Source organism: Pseudophryne corroboree, chromosome 4, assembly GCF_028390025.1.
Source record: "Pseudophryne corroboree isolate aPseCor3 chromosome 4, aPseCor3.hap2, whole genome shotgun sequence".
NCBI lineage: Eukaryota > Metazoa > Chordata > Amphibia > Anura > Myobatrachidae > Pseudophryne > Pseudophryne corroboree.
In genome coordinates, this window is record NC_086447.1 from 933,884,955 (window position 1) to 933,902,375 (window position 17,421).

Sequence of the window (17,421 nt, forward strand, 5' to 3'; positions counted from 1 at the left end):
GAGGTGGGTAAATGGGGACATGTAGGTAAGCATCCTTGATGTCCAGTGATACCATGTAATCCCCCTCTTCCAGGCTTGCAATAACCGCCCTGCGCGATTCCATTTTGAACTTGAACTTCCTTATATAAGTGTTCAAGGATTTTAAATTTAGAATGGGTCTCACCGAACCGTCTGGTTTCGGTACCACAAACATTGTGGAATAGTAACCCCGTCCCTGTTGAAGGAGGGGAACTTTGATTATCACCTGCTGGAGGTACAGCTTGTGAATTGCCGCCAGTACTACCTCCCTGTCCTGGGGAGTAGCTGGCAAGGCTGATTTGAGGTAACGGCGAGGGGGAGACGTCTCGAACTCCAGCTTGTATCCCTGAGATACCACTTGTAGAACCCAGAGATCCACCTGTGAGCGAACCCACTGGTCGCTGAAGTTCCGGAGACGGGCCCCCACCGCACCTGGCTCCACATGTGGAGCCCCAGCGTCATGCGGTGGACTTAGTGGAAGCAGGGGAGGATTTTTGTTCTTGGGAACTGGCTGTATGGTGCAGCTTTTTCCCTCTACCCCTGCCTCTGGGCAGAAAGGACGCGCCTCTAACCCGCTTGCCTTTCTGAGGCCGAAAGGACTGTACTTGATAATACGTTGCTTTCTTAGGCTGTGAGGGAACCTGAGGTAAAAAAGTTGACTTCTCAGCTGTTGCTGTGGATACAAGGTCCGAAAGACCGTCCCCAAACAATTCCTCACCCTTATAAGGCAAAATTTCCATGTGCCTTTTAGAATCAGCATCACCTGTCCACTGCCGAGTCCATAATACTCTCCTGGCAGAAATGGACATTGCATTAATTCTAGATGCCAGCCGGCAAATGTCCCTCTGTGCATCTCTCATATATAAGACTACGTCTTTAATATGCTCTATGGTTAGCAATATAGTGTCCCTGTCAAGGGAATCAATGTTATAAGACAGGGAATCAGACCACGCTGCTGCAGCACTACACATCCATGCTGAAGCAATAGCAGGTCTCAGTATAGTACCTGAGTGTGTATACACAGACTTCAGGATAGCCTCCTGCTTACTATCTGCAGGCTCCTTTAAGGCGGCCGTATCCTGAGAAGGCAGTGCCACCTTTTTTGATAAGCGTGTGAGCGCCTTGTCCACCTTAGGGGATGTCTCCCAGCGTAACCTATCCGTTGGCGGGAAAGGGTACGCCATTAGTAACCGCTTAGAAATTACTAGTTTCTTATCTGGGGAACCCCACGCTTCTTCACACAATTCATTTAACTCATCAGATGGGGGAAAAGTCACTGGCTGCTTTTTCTCCCCAAACATAATACCCTTTTTTGTGGTAACCGGGTTAATGTCAGAAATGTGCAACACATTTTTCATTGCCGTAATCATGCATCGGATGGCCCTAGTGGATTGTATATTTGTCTCATCCTCGTCGACACTGGAGTCAGACTCCGTGTCGACATCTGTGTCTGCCATCTGAGGTAGCGGGCGTTTTTGAGCCCCTGACGGCCTCTGAGATGCCTGGGCAGGCGCGGGCTGAGATGCCGGCTGTCCCAAAGCTGCGTCATCAAACCTTTTATGCAAGGAGTTTACACTGTCGGTTAATACCTTCCACATATCCATCCACTCAGGTGTCGGCCCCGCAGGGGGCAACATCACACTTATCGGCACCTGCTCCGCCTCCACGAAAGCGTCCTCATCAAACATGTCGACACAGCCGTACCGACACACCGCACACACACACAGGGAATGCTCTGACTGAGGACAGGACCCCACAAAGTCCTTTGGGGAGACAGAGAGAGAGAGTATGCCAGCACACACCAGAGCGCTATATAACAGAGGGATATACACTATACACAAAGTGAATTTTCCCCCTATAGCTGCTTATATCACAATGTGCGCCTAAATTTATGTGCCCCCCCTCTCTTTTTTACCCTTTCTGTAGTGTATACTGCAGGGGAGAGCCTGGGGAGCGTCCTTCCAGCGGAGCTGTGAAGAGAAAATGGCGCTGGCTGTGCTGAGGGAGATAGCCCCGCCCCTTCAACGGCGGGCTTCTCCCGCTTTTTATAACGTTAATGGCGGGGGTTTCTGCACATATACAGTGTTAAACACTGTATTATGTGCTTTTTATTGCCAAAAGGTATATTAATTGCAGCCCAGGGCGCCCCGCCCCCCCCAGTGCCCTGCACCCACCAGTGACCGGAGCGTGTGGTGTGCTGTGGGAGCAATGGCGCACAGCTGCAGTGCTGTGCGCTACCTTATTGAAGACCGAAGTCTTCAGCCGCCGATTTCCTCCGGTTTCTTCCGTCTTCTGGCTCTGCAAGAGGGACGGCGGCGCGGCTCCGGGAACGGACGATCGAGGTCGGGCCCTGTGTTCGATCCCTCTGGAGCTAATGGTGTCCAGTAGCCTAGAAGCACAAGCTAGCTGCAAGCAGGTAGGTTTGCTTCTCTCCCCTAAGTCCCACGTAGCAGTGAGTCTGTTGCCAGCAGATCTCACTGAAAATAAAAAACCTAACAAATACTTTTCTTTTTAGTGAACTCAGGAGAGCCCACTAAGTGCATCCAGCTCAGGCCGGGCACAGATTCTAACTGAGGTCTGGAGGAGGGGCATAGAGGGAGGAGCCAGTGCACACCAGATGTAGTACCTAATCTTTTCTTTAAAGAAGTGCCCAGTCTCCTGCGGAGCCCGTCTATTCCCCATGGTCCTTACGGAGTACCCAGCATCCACTAGGACGTCAGAGAAAAGAGATTGCGGAAGACATTTACATGTTATTACGTTCAGCTGGTGCGGCACATGCTGCCTGTATGTGCTCATTCCTGACAGCCGGGGGCAGCGCAGCTCCACGGCACGCGATACCCCAGATTCCTGTGCACCCTGACAGTAGGTGTAGTAACTGGTCAGACATACTAAAATGAAACGCATGGTCAGACAGGCGCGGTCACGCGCAGCAACAGGCGACATAGAACAATATCATGTATTATCACACACACTGGCACACAGGAGGCATGATGTGTAGGGCATGTGTATGATCACACACACTGGCACACAGGAGGCATGATGTGTAGGGCACGTGTATGATCACACACACTGGCACACAGGAGGCATGATATGTAGGGCATGTGTATGATCACACACACTGGCACACAGGAGGCATGATATGTAGGGCATGTGTATGATCACACACACTGGCACACAGGATCATTTCCGGAAGTGTGTCTGACCAGCAACTGTGATCCCGCAGTTTCTGTCACCTCATTTACTGCGCAGCCCTAGAGTTACTCAGAAGTGCTAACGCGTCCTACGCAGCCGCTGGGACTCGCTGCAAATCCAGGCGGCTGCGGCATTTACATATTGTCACACAGTCGCTGCATACACAAGCACGTATGGACTGATCGATTTGTTGATTGAGCGTCAATTCAGTGCAATTGGCGTTGCTGTGCTGCTCCAGTGCAATGCACGGGACTGATCCATCTTGGACAAGTGACATGGGAGTGTCTTGAGCATATAAGCCAGCTGCAGTTTTGCAGTGCACGGACGCAGATTGGACGCCAGTTTCAGATAGACCTTTGTACCCAGCATAGAGGTGCAAGTCAGATACTAATGATTACAGGTGTGGCCGCGGATATAGAAACGGTGGCCGCAGATCTTTATCATACACGGGTGGATTCCGGCATTTGCATAAGGAAGTACGCATGCCGCTTTTCTGTGTCCGGCTCGCAATCAGTGTAGCCGCATCTCGCACATGCTGATGCGTAATTTGTTTTCCCCTAAACTGATTACACGCAATAACCACAAAGCAATATACGTATTTGCTAGGCAACTGTCGGCAATCCAAGAAGAATGCAAGCGCAAACTGCGCATTTCCTACCCATAAAAGTGCATCATCGTGCGATCTCGCGCATACTGTGCATGTCTGTGCGTCTCAGTGAAATATAAACAGGATGTCAAAATGTTTTTTGCGTTTTCTTTTTGAAGTATCCTAGTCTATTCGGAGATAAATTTCACTTGTCCTGTTTCACAATGGAGAAATGATGACATTATTCTGCTACAGAGCGCTGCTCGGAAATTGTGTTCTGTGCAGACAACGCGCACTATTAAAAATGTCAGCAATTGTTTTTTCCACCGTTTTGTAATCTTACCTGCTAAGAGCCTTATCTTCATAGAACCACCGAGTTCCTGAGTAAATATTCTGCCACAGATTTAAATCTTCAGGGGGATTTGATGCAAGTGGTTGCAGGATTGTGCGTCTCAGGAGTTCATATCTAACACAAAAGACAAGCAGAGCGCCCGGATTATCTCCACTAATATTATTAAACAAAAACAGGGGTTTTCAAACATTATTTTGTTTTTACAGCTGCAAAATTGCTCAGATAAACACGCCGAGGTTTCCAAACTTATTCGGCTGAGGGGGGAAAGAACATTAACACATAGAGAGGCTTTTATAGTGGGCGCTGCATTCACCGGCGCGCATCAAACCTCACTCTGTATCTCAATTTCTCTATGTGCGTTGGCGATTACGGTATTTTAATCTAAGATTATAAAAATAAAAGCATGGTTAATAATTGTTAGGCTGAAATTCTGATTCTTATCATATTGTATTCTGGATTTATATACAAAATAGGGATATTAGAAACATTTTATTTCTTCTCTGAGAGCTGTTTTGACATTTTAATACTACAGTATGTATGCAATAATGAATTGTTTGAATTCTTACTGTATCTCTACAGAAAGTTTACACCAATGACTTTTATTGTTATGTAATAATATATCTTCGTGATGTGTAAACTGCTCCCGTGTTCTGTTCCTCAAAGAGAAGTGTTACTCACTTTGGATATAAATTGGATACAGCCAAAATGATCAGGCACATTGGGATGTGAACGGGTATAAAATCAAACAACCAAAGTATGATTTACATGCATTATAAAAATATAAATTACAGGGGCTCTTCACTTATAATAAAAATATGCAATGCTAATAATTTAAAACAAAATATATGTTGTAACTTTTGAACCATAGCTGCTATTTCACATCTGTTGCAGCAATATACTTTTCAGCAAATTCTGATGTTGTTTGATATGTTACACGACCCCCTTTCCATTTGAAAAAACTGACTTAGATTCAAGATGGCTGATTTCAAGAAAGCACCCATGTTCGCTACACACTCTAAAAGATAGGCCATCTAAACCCATACCTTACTGGAGTATTCAGTTTTTCCCATTTCCTGCAGTTTTTGAAACAAAAGAGTGTACTGCAACTTTTGAATCACCGTGTGTGTGTGTGTGTGGTATATATATATATATATATATATATATATATATATATGTATATATACACAAAGATCCTGCACTCTCATCTCATGGTGTCCAACGTGCCACAGGTGCTCCCAATAAACCCAGTCGGTCTACTCGAATAGCAGTGTTTCCATGAAGTGGAGGGTGCACTCACGCTTGTATAAAATAGTACATACATAAAAAATACTTTTTATTGAGGTTGTCAAAAGCATTATTGTCGACGTTTCGGTTCGTTAACGAACCTTTCTCAAGACCAGTAACACATCGTAGTTATATTGACATCATTCGTCATAGATTAATAATGTGTCTAGAACAAAAACAGAGACAAATACACATATTAGGGGACTCAGCCTCCCAGGCCATATGACATCCAGCTAACACTTGGAAAGAACACGGGCAATCTAAATATAACCATAATAGCAGCTCAGCCCATCACCTAAGAAAGGAATATGTGACGGGGACAACTGCTATAGGGAAATGCACCACCTCCACCTATAGTGTCACCACCTACAAGTCATAATGTATGAAGAACTCACCTAAAATCAGTTCCATCATCATGTATGATGAATAAGAGGGGTAGCAGGTACAATCACCAAAATAAGGGTCATAAATACAGACGGTGCTCGTCACGTCTCTGCGGCATCAAATAAAGCAAAAAATCACATAAACCAGACCAAATAACCAGCCAACCAAAGGTCATTGAGGTGTCACACAGGACATACCTGATCATACAAACGCTGCTACTTGGATGCAGCTACAGGGCAGTAAGGAGACATAGAGTGCTGTATAACCAATAACACAAAAAGAAAATAAGCATCTAAATACATCACCTGCAAGTCACTATGTCACACTCAAAAATTCTAACCATTACTTACATGTATCAGGAAAAGAGTAGCTCGTCCAGTGTCAGCACGAGGACCACTATTTAAGTGTCCCGGACCGGAAGTAATCGGAAAGTCCCGGGAGCAACACAGAAACCCATCCTGCCATAGGTAAAGAAATGCACTAAGGACGTCCGCGCCCCGCGCTCGGCACACACCGCCGGGCGGCGCGTCCACAATCCCCTCAAGCCGGCTGGCCAGAGGCCGCACATACCTCGGCAGTCTAACGGGTCGCTGGTGCCGCCCCCCCCCGGACCTGAACTACTTGCGTTCCACCGGCCGGATATGCGTTCCACCCGGCTGGTAGGAACGAAAGAATCAACAGTGGCCACGCAGGTGTCTGCACATAGACACCGGACATTCAGCCTAAGTGTGTGGGCGACTCAATTCACCCACCACACAGGCTCAGCAGTGAGAGGTGCATAAGGGGGACAGTTTGATGCTGCCAAAACGTCATGAGGGTGGACGAGACTAGAAAGGTGGGGTGTGCGTTCCACAAATAACAAAAGGGGCGTGGCATGCGTTCCACACCATTAAACCACAACAAAACAACTTTCAAATGCGCAAAATATATAAACATAAAAACGATGAAACCCATGACAAATGGTGTAAAGGACACCTATCTATATGCAAATAAATGCATATAGACCATTAGGTAATACATAATGTATTCAAACCATCTATGTATAAATGGTCTAAATAGCTAAGATCGGATGCCTAGGCCTGGGAGAGAGTTTACACGGGTGGACGTCACAATAATGGGGGCAATATATGATGAACCTATCAGGACAGTTACTGCTTTTGCCACTAGGCCACTGGTGTGGACACTTACTTCGTAAGTAAGTAACAACATCACAATAGACATAGATTACAATATGTTTCATCATGCAAGGGATGACATTGTATATTATTGTAGTGCATAAATTAAACTACCAAACACATCAAATGCATTAAAGGTCCTAAACCAGGGTAAGATGTTACTATTAGGGCAAAGTATACTATCCCTGATAGTTATTAAAGAAAAACATTAAATGGATTGGACTCATTGAGCCCTCTGGGTGCGACCGTGTCCAACTGATGTATCCAATAACTTTCCCGTCCCTTCAACATTAGGGACCGATCGCCACCAGTCGGGCATGGAGGAATCCAGTCTATTAATTTGCATTTCAAACTGGCAACTTGATGTTTCGCTGCCAAGAAATGCCTAGCAACCGGTTTGTCAGTTTTACCTGTGGTTAATGCAGTGTGTATAGAGGATCGATGATTGGCCATCCGGTCCCGGAATGGCCGTGTCGTCAAACCAACATAGACGAGTCCGCAAGGACACTTGAGGATATAAATCACATGGTCTAACCTACAGTGCAAATGATATCTTATCTTAATCACCTTACCGGTAAGGTGATTAAGATAAGTTATCATTTCGTTCCTGGTTTGACGTAACAAACACGCCCAGCGTTCGGCCAGCCACTCCCCTGTTTCTCCAGCCACTGCTGCGTTTTATCCTGTCACGCCTGCGTTTTTCCGCACACTCCCAGAAATCGGTCAGTTTCCGCCCAGAAACACCCACTTCCTGTCAATCACACTACGATCACTTCAACGATGAAAAATCTTCATTTGGTTGTGAGTAAATCTACTAAGTTTTGTGCTAAAATACTTAGCGCATGCGCACTGCGTACCGTGCGCATTTTTGCCTTAATCGCTCCATTGCGAACATTGGCAACGAGCGAACAACTCTGAATGACCCCCATTGTTTCTCTGTGCTGGAACATCTCCATAAGAGAGGAAACTACTGTATTGGCCGGACCTGTGGTGTTGATAGGTGACAGCGGAGTGCGATGGAGGTCAGTCCGCTGATTGGTTTATCACCCGGCAGATAACAACAAAGGGATAATGCAGGTAAGGAAATACAGTAGTAAGAGACAGATCCCGCCGGGAGCTCACAGGGATAATGCAGGTGGTGTGTGTAGCACACACCTGTATATACATACAGAGGGTGACCCTCTAATAGTAACCAGTGGTGACACAATGAGATGGTAGTACCTCTGCTGTGTAGCAGAGTCTCTGGTGTGATACAGTCTCCGGTATGTGATACAGTGTCTGGTGTGTGATCCAATCTCCGGTGTGTGATAAAGTCTCCGGTGTGTGATACAGTGTCTGGTGTGTTATACAGTCTCCTGTGTGTGATACAATCTCCGGTGTGTGATACAGTTCCAGAGTGTGATATAGTCTCCGGTATGTGAAACAGTGTCTGGTGTGTGTGATACAGTCTCCGGTATGTGATACAGTGTCTGGTGTGTGATACAATCTCCGGTGTGTGATAAAGTCTCCGGTATGTGATACAGTCTCCGGTGTGTGATAGAGTCTCCGGTATGTGATACAGTGTCTGGTGTGTGATACAGTCTCCGGTGTGTGATACAGTCTCTGATAAGTGATACAGTCTCCGGTGTATGATACAGTCTCCATATAGTCTACGGTGTGTGATACAGTTTCCGGTGTGTGATACAGTCTCCGGTATGTGATACAGTCTCCATACAGTCTCCGGTGTGATACAGTCTCCGGTATGTGATACAGTCTCCATATAGTCTCCGGTGTGTGATAAGTCTCCGGTGTGATACAGTCTCCGGTATATAATACAGTCTCCGGTATGTGATACAGTCTCCATAGTCTCCGGTGTGTGATACAGTCTCCGGTATGTGATACAGTCTCCATATAGTCACCCGGTGTGTGATACAGTCTCCGGTATATAATACAGTCTCCGGTATGTGATACGGTCCCCATAGTCTCCGGTGTGTGATACAGTCTCCGGTATGTGATACAGTCTCCATATAGTCTCCGGTATGTGATACAGTCTCCATACAGTCTCCGGTGTGTGGTACAGTCTCCGGTATATAATACAGTCTCCATACAGTCTCCAGTGTGTGATACAGACTCCAGTGTGTGATACAGTCTCCATATAGTCACCCGGTGTCTGATACAGTCTCCGGTATATAATACAGTCTCCGGTACGTGATACAGTCCCCATAGTCTCCGGTGTGTGATACAGTCTCCGGTATGTGATACAGTCCCCATAGTCTCCGGTGTGTGATACAGTCTCCGGTATGTGATACAGTCTCCATATAGTCTCCGGTGTGTGATACAGTCTCCGGTATGTGATAGTCTCCATACAGTCTCCGGTGTGTGATACAGTCTCCGGTATATAATACAGTCTCCATACAGTCTCCAGTGTGTGATACAGACTCCAGTGTGTGATACAGTCTCCATATAGTCACCCGGTGTCTGATACAGTCTCCGGTATATAATACAGTCTCCGGTATGTGATACAGTCCCCATAGTCTCCGGTGTGTGATACAGTCTCCGGTATGTGATACAGTCTCCATATAGTCTCCGGTGTGTGATACAGTCTCCGGTATGTGATACAGTCTCCATACAGTCTCCAGTGTGTGATACAGTCTCCGGTGTGTGGTACAGTCTCCGGTATATAATACAGTCTCCATACAGTCTCCAGTGTGTGATACAGTCTCCAGTGTGTGATACAGTCTCCGGTGTGTGATACAGTCTCCGGTATGTGACACAGTCTCCAGTATGAGGCAGGACGCTCAGAGGCACATCCTTTTCCTATGGAGGAGAGACAGAGAAAACACACCCACAGTAGCGCACTTGGGCCCTCATTCCGAGTTGTTCGCTCGCTAGCTGCTTTTAGCAGCATTGCACACGCTAGGCCGCCGCCCTCTCGGAGTGTATCTTAGTTTAGCAGAATAGCGAACGAAAGATTAGCAGAATTGCTACTAAATAATTCCTTGCAGTTTCTGAGTAGCTCCAGACCTACTCACAGATTGCGATCAGCTCAGTCCGTTTAGTTCCTGGTTTGACGTCACATACACGCCCTGCAATCGGCCAGCCACTCCCCCATTTCCCCAGCCACTCCTGCGTTTTATCCTGTCACGCCTGCGTTTTTCCGCACACTCCCAGAAAACGGTCAGTTTCCGCCCAGAAACAGCCACTTCCTGTCAATCACACTCTGATCACTCCAGCAATAAAAAATCTTCGTTTGGTCGTGAGTAAATCTACTAAGTTTTGTGCTAAAATACTTAGCGCATGCGCGATGCATACCATGCGCATGCGTATTTTTGCCTTAATCGCTCCATTGCCAAAAATCGGCAACGAGCGATGTCACGGCAGTGACGCGACACCAGCGGTGTTCAGCATGTAATAAAAGGGAGACGGCGCAGACCACTACCCTTACAACAGAAATAAGGGAAAAGATCCTAGCCCCACAATTAGATTAGCTGAAGGCTGCATAAGCCTGAGGCCATATAAGAGCCCAATTTTTTGTGATTGGTTGTTTTATGACTAAGCAGTTGCTAGGTAGATCATGGTTTTCGGTTGTTTATTCCTATAGGATCATAGGGCTGTCCGTCAAGGTTTTAGGGGTTGGTCTCAGGATACTATATAATGCATAGTCATGTGCCTCAGACTTCCTCTTGCCATTATTGTATGGCCCAGGAAGGCTGAGTATATTGCTGCCCGTGCTGCTGCTGTCAGATTGTGTTCGGTCTGTGTCCCCGGAGGGGGCGCTAGTGGGTCAGTGGAGGTGGAAGGAAGGAAACGAGGAGGTTGAATAACGTTCCTGCGCATGAGCGCAAAGGTATTTTTATTAGGCAGATGTATAACAGTTATTGCAGCAGAAATAATAATAACAGGTGAAAAAAGTCAATCACTCAGTAATGAATCTGAAAGTCTATGGCAAATGAATGATAAATGAATTTGAGAAATAATATCCAGAATATAAATCAGAAGAGCAGAATGTCTTATGGAATGGTTCTGGCTTGGAAACCAGTGCAGGGTTAAAACGGGAAACTAGGCAGTAGATGATATGGCAAACCTGAGCATAAGCAGGAGACCGACTCACAGTGCAGGTGATGGGCACTGGCAGCAGCAAGCTGTGTCACAGGTGGAGGAAATGAACGCACCTGGAGTTTGTCTTCAACTGCAGGCTGAAGCACACAAGGTGGTGATGAGTGTGAAGCCTTATGCAGGTTGCAGGTATTGCTGAGCCTTGAAGTTCCACGGGAGAATGCAGAGTAACCAGGAGTATAATGTTCTTAGCAGAGAACCAGGAACTCAGGAGAGACAGGAACCGATCCTTTCATGTAGGTCGCAGATAGACACAAAGTCCAGGATGCCTGTGAGCTGTACCTGTAGCCTCCTATATACCCCATGGTACGCAGGGATTGGATGAATGCAGGAAAGGTGGGTGCGGCCACGCACCGGATTGGCCGCAGCATACTGGCTATTGCAGACTGTCATGGCGGCGCCCACGCCGCGGCCCAGCGGGGACGCGGCGCGCTACACGCCTGCTGTCTCAGCAGTGCCCCCAGGATCCAGATGACGACCCACGGCAGGGGCATAGGCGACCGGTGACCGCAGGGAGCCAGGACGGAGTCCGCAGCGGCGGACGGATGTCAGCCTGGTAAGTCGATTCCTGACAGTACCCCCTCCTTTAGGGGTGGACACCGAACACCCACGTGGTTTGGAGGGATGAGTGCTGTGGAAAACACGGACCAACCTAGGAGCATGGACATCAGATGAATTCACCCAGCTTCTCTCCTCTGGGCCATAACCGCACCAATCGACCAGGTACTGGAGACGTCCATACCGGCAACGGGAGTCCAGAATCTTGTTGATCTCAAATTCCACGCCCCGCTGAGTTCGGATCTTGGGACCTGCTGGAAGAGTATTCTGAAAGCGGTTTAGAACTAAAGGTCTGAGGAGAGAAATGTGAAAGGCATTAGGTATACGAAGTGAAGATGGTAATTTCAACTTGTAAGCCACTGGGTTGATGACACTCTCAATAGGGTAAGGACCAATGAAGCGTGGTGCAAACTTCATGGAAGGAACCCTGAGACGAAGGTTGCGGGTTGATAACCAAACTCGATCCCCAGGTTTCAAATAGGGAACCGCACGTCTCTTGCGGTCGGCAAAGATCTTATATCGACTGGAGGCTTTTTTGAGGGAAACGTGAATCTTTTTCCAAATGGTTGAAAACTGAGTTAGTGCAGAAGTGGCAGCTGGAACATCCATATGAGGAAGCTCTTGGAATTCAGGTACACGGGGATGTTGCCCATAAACTGCAAAGAATGGTGTCGTATCAGTGGCAGTATGATATCGAAAGTTATGGGCAAACTCGGCCCACGGGAGCAGATTGAACCAATCATCCTGGGAAGATGACACATATAACCTTAAAAAAGTCTCAAGTTCTTGATTGACTCTCTCTGTCTGCCCATTCGTCTGAGGATGGTATGATGACGAGAATTTCAATTTTACCTGCATGGCAGAACAGAGGGCCCTCCAAAACCTCGCTACAAACTGTACCCCCCGATCAGATATTATTTCAGAGGGTAAACCATGTAAGCGGAAAATCTCCTGTATGAAGATTTGGGCAAGTTTCGGGGCAGAAGGGAGACCCTGGAGGGGAACGAAATGAGCCATCTTGGTGAATCTGTCCACTACAACCCAAATGGTATTATGTCCCTGAGAAGATGGAAGGTCAGTGATAAAATCCATGGACAGATGAGACCAAGGACGACTAGGGACAGACAAGGGTTGTAACTGACCTGCTGGTGACTGACGAGGAGTCTTGTGCTGCACACATTTAGGACAGGATGCCACGAAATCCTGGATGTCCATTTTCATCTTTGGCCACCAATATGATGCGGAAAGGAACTTGAATGTCTTCAGGACACCAGGATGACCAGTGAACTTGGACTGATGGGCCCAAGATAGCAACTTGGGACGGAGCTCTGAGGAAACAAAAGTCTTACCAGGAGGAGGAGCTGGGGAGACTTGAGAGGCAGCGAAAACCACGGGACTCAGGATGGAATGTGGCACAGAGTCAGATGTTCCTTCTTCAGATTCCATGGATCGGGATAATGCATCGGCTTTCACATTCTGTGAACCTGGGCGGAAATGAAGCTTAAAATTAAAACGTGAGAAAAACATAGCCCACCTGGACTGGCGAGGGTTAAGGCACTGGGCTGCTTTTAAATAAAGCAAGTTCTTATGATCCGTGAAGATGTTAAACGGATGTTTGGCCCCTTCTAGGAGATATCTCCATTCCTCGAGAGCCAGCTTGATTGCCAGTAACTCTTGATCTCCCACGGAATAGTTAGCTTCTGCAGGAAGAAACTTGCGAGAATAGAATCCACACGGGTGGACTTTCCCATCAGATCCCTTCTGGGAGAGAACAGCACCTACCCCAACTGTAGAGGCGTCCACCTCCAACTCGAATGGTCTGTCGACATCTGGCTGTGACAGCACTGGAGCAGACATAAAGGCTAGCTTGATTTTCCGGAAGGCTGCCAAGGCTTCTTCTGACCAGTTGGAATGATCTGCCCCTTTCCGAGTCAGGTTGGTAATAGGAGCGATGAGAGTGGAGAATCCTCGAATAAATTTTCTATAGTAGTTGGCGAAACCCAGGAACCGCTGGATAGCTTTGAGGGAAGTTGGAATGGACCAGTTGGCAATGGCTTCCAATTTCGTCGGGTCCATCTGAAGATCCGATCCGGAGATTATATAACCCAGAAAGGGTATAGAGGGAACTTCAAAGGTGCATTTAGATAGTTTCCCGTAGAGACGATTCTCACGAAGACGTCGGAGAACTTCACAGACTTGTAGGCGATGAGATGGAAGGTCTTGAGAAAAGATAAGAATATCATCTAGGTAGACAACGAGGTATTTATACAGCACATCTCGAAAAATTTCATTCACAAAGTGTTGGAATACCGCTGGAGCATTACTCAACCCAAATGGCATTACCAGGTATTCATAATGGCCATCTCGAGTGTTGAAAGCTGTTTTCCACTCGTCACCACTCCGGATTCTGATGAGATTATAGGCACCGCGGAGATCTAACTTGGTGAAAATGCGGGCCCCCTTAACTCTATCAAAAAGTTCGGTAATGAGTGGTAAAGGATAACTATTCTTGATGGTAATGTCATTGAGACCCCGATAGTCAATGCATGGGCGCAGTCCTCCATCCTTCTTTTTGACAAAGAAGAAACCTGCACCAGCGGGTGATGATGACGGACGGATGAATCCTTTCTGGAGATTCTCTCTGATGTAATTACTCATCGCCTCTGTTTCAGGAACAGATAAAGGGTAGGTGCGCCCCCTAGGTGGCTTCTTGCCAGGAAGGAGATCGATGGGACAATCCCATTCCCTATGGGGCGGCAGAATATCAGCAGCCTTTTCACAGAAGACGTCTGCGAAGTCTTGATAAACTGCTGGAAGACTTAGCTGTGACTTTACTTCGGTTGATTTAATGGGACACACTTGGGCTAAGCAGGATTGGTGACAATGTGAACCCCATGAGGTAAGCTGCAACGTTGTCCAGTTGAACTGTGGGTTATGTAGCTGGAGCCAAGGCATGCCCAAGACAATCTCCTGGGTGGCCTGAGGGATGACCAGGAACTTGATCAGTTCTGAATGAAGAAATCCAACTCCCAGAACCACTGGGGTAGTTTGATGTGAAATGTTCCCCTTAGAGATTCTACTACCATCCACAGCAGTACAGTACAGGCAGAGCCTCTCCCGTATTCTTCTTGCCCGCTCTTCAGGAGATAGGCGGGACCTATTAATCTGCATAGGCTCGTCAGAAGAGGGAGACTGGAACTGTACAGGAGGTATGTACCTTGGTCTGCGAGACTCACTCCGAGCGCGTTCATTATTGCGTTCGCGGATGCGAGAGTCCAGCTTAATACATAGGGAGATCAAATCAGGCAGTTGAACAGGAATGTCACGGGTTGTCAATTCGTCCTTGATCCGATCCGAAAGTCCGTGCCAGAAGGCTGCTACCAGAGCTTGGTTGTTCCACTGGATCTCTGCAGCCAACGTCTGGAACTGGATGACATATTGTCCCATGCTTCGGTTACCTTGACGAAGTTGGATCAGGTCTGCCGAAGCTGATGTTGCTCGACCAGGTTCGTCAAAGATCCGTCTAAAGGTTGACACGAAGTCTGAGTAGTTGTTGATCAGAGGGTCAGCACGTTCCCACAGAGGAGACACCCAACTCAGAGCAGAACCAGAGAGTAAGGAAATGATGTAGGCAACCTTGGACCTTGGTGTGGGAAAGTTATGTGGCAATAACTCAAACTGTATTTCACACTGATTGAGAAAGCCGCGACATAGTTTAGGACTGCCATCATATTTGCTCGGCACGGGCAGGTGCAGGCGTGATACTGGAACTGATGCAGCCGACGTAGAAGAATTTACAGCACTGGCAGGTGCTGGAGTAACTGGAACAGTAGGTGAAAGTACACTGGGCAGGGATTGCTGCAGTGTATCCAATCGGGAGGACATCCCTTGTAGAAAGTGAAGCATCTGCTGCTGCGCAACCTCTTGACCATCCAGACGGGAGACCAGATCTTGCAAGGCCTCTGACCCCACACTCCGTCCACCATCCGAGTCCATCGATCCTGGACTTACTGTCAGATTGTGTTCGGTCTGTGTCCCCGGAGGGGGCGCTAGTGGGTCAGTGGAGGTGGAAGGAAGGAAACGAGGAGGTTGAATAACGTTCCTGCGCATGAGCGCAAAGGTATTTTTATTAGGCAGATGTATAACAGTTATTGCAGCAGAAATAATAATAACAGGTGAAAAAAGTCAATCACTCAGTAATGAATCTGAAAGTCTATGGCAAATGAATGATAAATGAATTTGAGAAATAATATCCAGAATATAAATCAGAAGAGCAGAATGTCTTATGGAATGGTTCTGGCTTGGAAACCAGTGCAGGGTTAAAACGGGAAACTAGGCAGTAGATGATATGGCAAACCTGAGCATAAGCAGGAGACCGACTCACAGTGCAGGTGATGGGCACTGGCAGCAGCAAGCTGTGTCACAGGTGGAGGAAATGAACGCACCTGGAGTTTGTCTTCAACTGCAGGCTGAAGCACACAAGGTGGTGATGAGTGTGAAGCCTTATGCAGGTTGCAGGTATTGCTGAGCCTTGAAGTTCCACGGGAGAATGCAGAGTAACCAGGAGTATAATGTTCTTAGCAGAGAACCAGGAACTCAGGAGAGACAGGAACCGATCCTTTCATGTAGGTCGCAGATAGACACAAAGTCCAGGATGCCTGTGAGCTGTACCTGTAGCCTCCTATATACCCCATGGTACGCAGGGATTGGATGAATGCAGGAAAGGTGGGTGCGGCCACGCACCGGATTGGCCGCAGCATACTGGCTATTGCAGACTGTCATGGCGGCGCCCACGCCGCGGCCCAGCGGGGACGCGGCGCGCTACACGCCTGCTGTCTCAGCAGTGCCCCCAGGATCCAGATGACGACCCACGGCAGGGGCATAGGCGACCGGTGACCGCAGGGAGCCAGGACGGAGTCCGCAGCGGCGGACGGATGTCAGCCTGGTAAGTCGATTCCTGACAGCTGCGAGGAAGGCCTCTGCCAGGACGCGGGTGTCCCCGGCGACTGCTGTGCGCCTGGCGGCTCCCTCGCCTGGCACGGCCGGAGCTAATGTGTCTCCCCTTCCCCCCCACCGGCGGCTGCGGTCAGCGGCGCGGGCGCCCACGTGGGGCCTGGCGGCCGCGAGCGGGCTACGGGGGGTGAGGGAGGACGGCACCTGCAGGTGGGGTTTATTACTGTGGTTGTTCAGGGGTCTCCCGTGCCCTGTATGCCGCCGGCCAGGGCTGCAGCGGACGGGCTCCCCTCTGCGGGGGAAGCCATTTTCTGCCGTTTCATTTGTTGGGGATGGGGCCGTTAGGGCTGGCCTCAGCGCGTTAGGGAGGGGGGAGATTTTTCGGAGTGCCGCGTCGGAGGCCCCGCGGATGGTGTCGGCGCTGGGGTCCCCGGCTGGGGATCTCTCAGCGGTGGGTTATCCGCTGGGTTCCTGATCACCCGCTGGGTTTCGGCACGCGGCGGCGTCCCCGGGCGTTGGGCTCCAGGCGTTTCCCCCCGGCCCGGTGGGGGCGGTGCAGCTGGTGTCGACGCAGTCGTCCATTGCTGCTGTGTTCCACCTGCCTGGCCCTCCGCTGTCGTTTTCCGCGCCGCACGGTTTTGCCGGGAGACGGTTTTTCCCCGGTGGCCTTCCCTATCCAGTTGCGCAAGCGTTTCCCGTGTCCTCCGGGCCGCCTTTCACGGGCCTCCCGGTTTCCTCCGCACCGCACTTTTCACCGTATTTTGCCAATCTGGCCGCAAGCGTCCGGCCCACGTGGTCAGTCGGCGGCCCTCGGGTTGCTATCC

General features: G+C 48.6%; 1 protein-coding gene across 1 annotated transcript in view; it reads right to left on the reverse strand.

The window, feature by feature from the left end:
* Positions 1-17,421, reverse strand: part of USH2A (usherin) — a 1,656,840-nt gene that overhangs the window by 460,508 nt on the left and 1,178,911 nt on the right. The window contains exon 45 of the mRNA XM_063919430.1: positions 4,140-4,262. Coding sequence (XP_063775500.1) covers positions 4,140-4,262 — 123 coding nt within the window. The remainder of the gene's footprint in view (positions 1-4,139; positions 4,263-17,421) is intronic.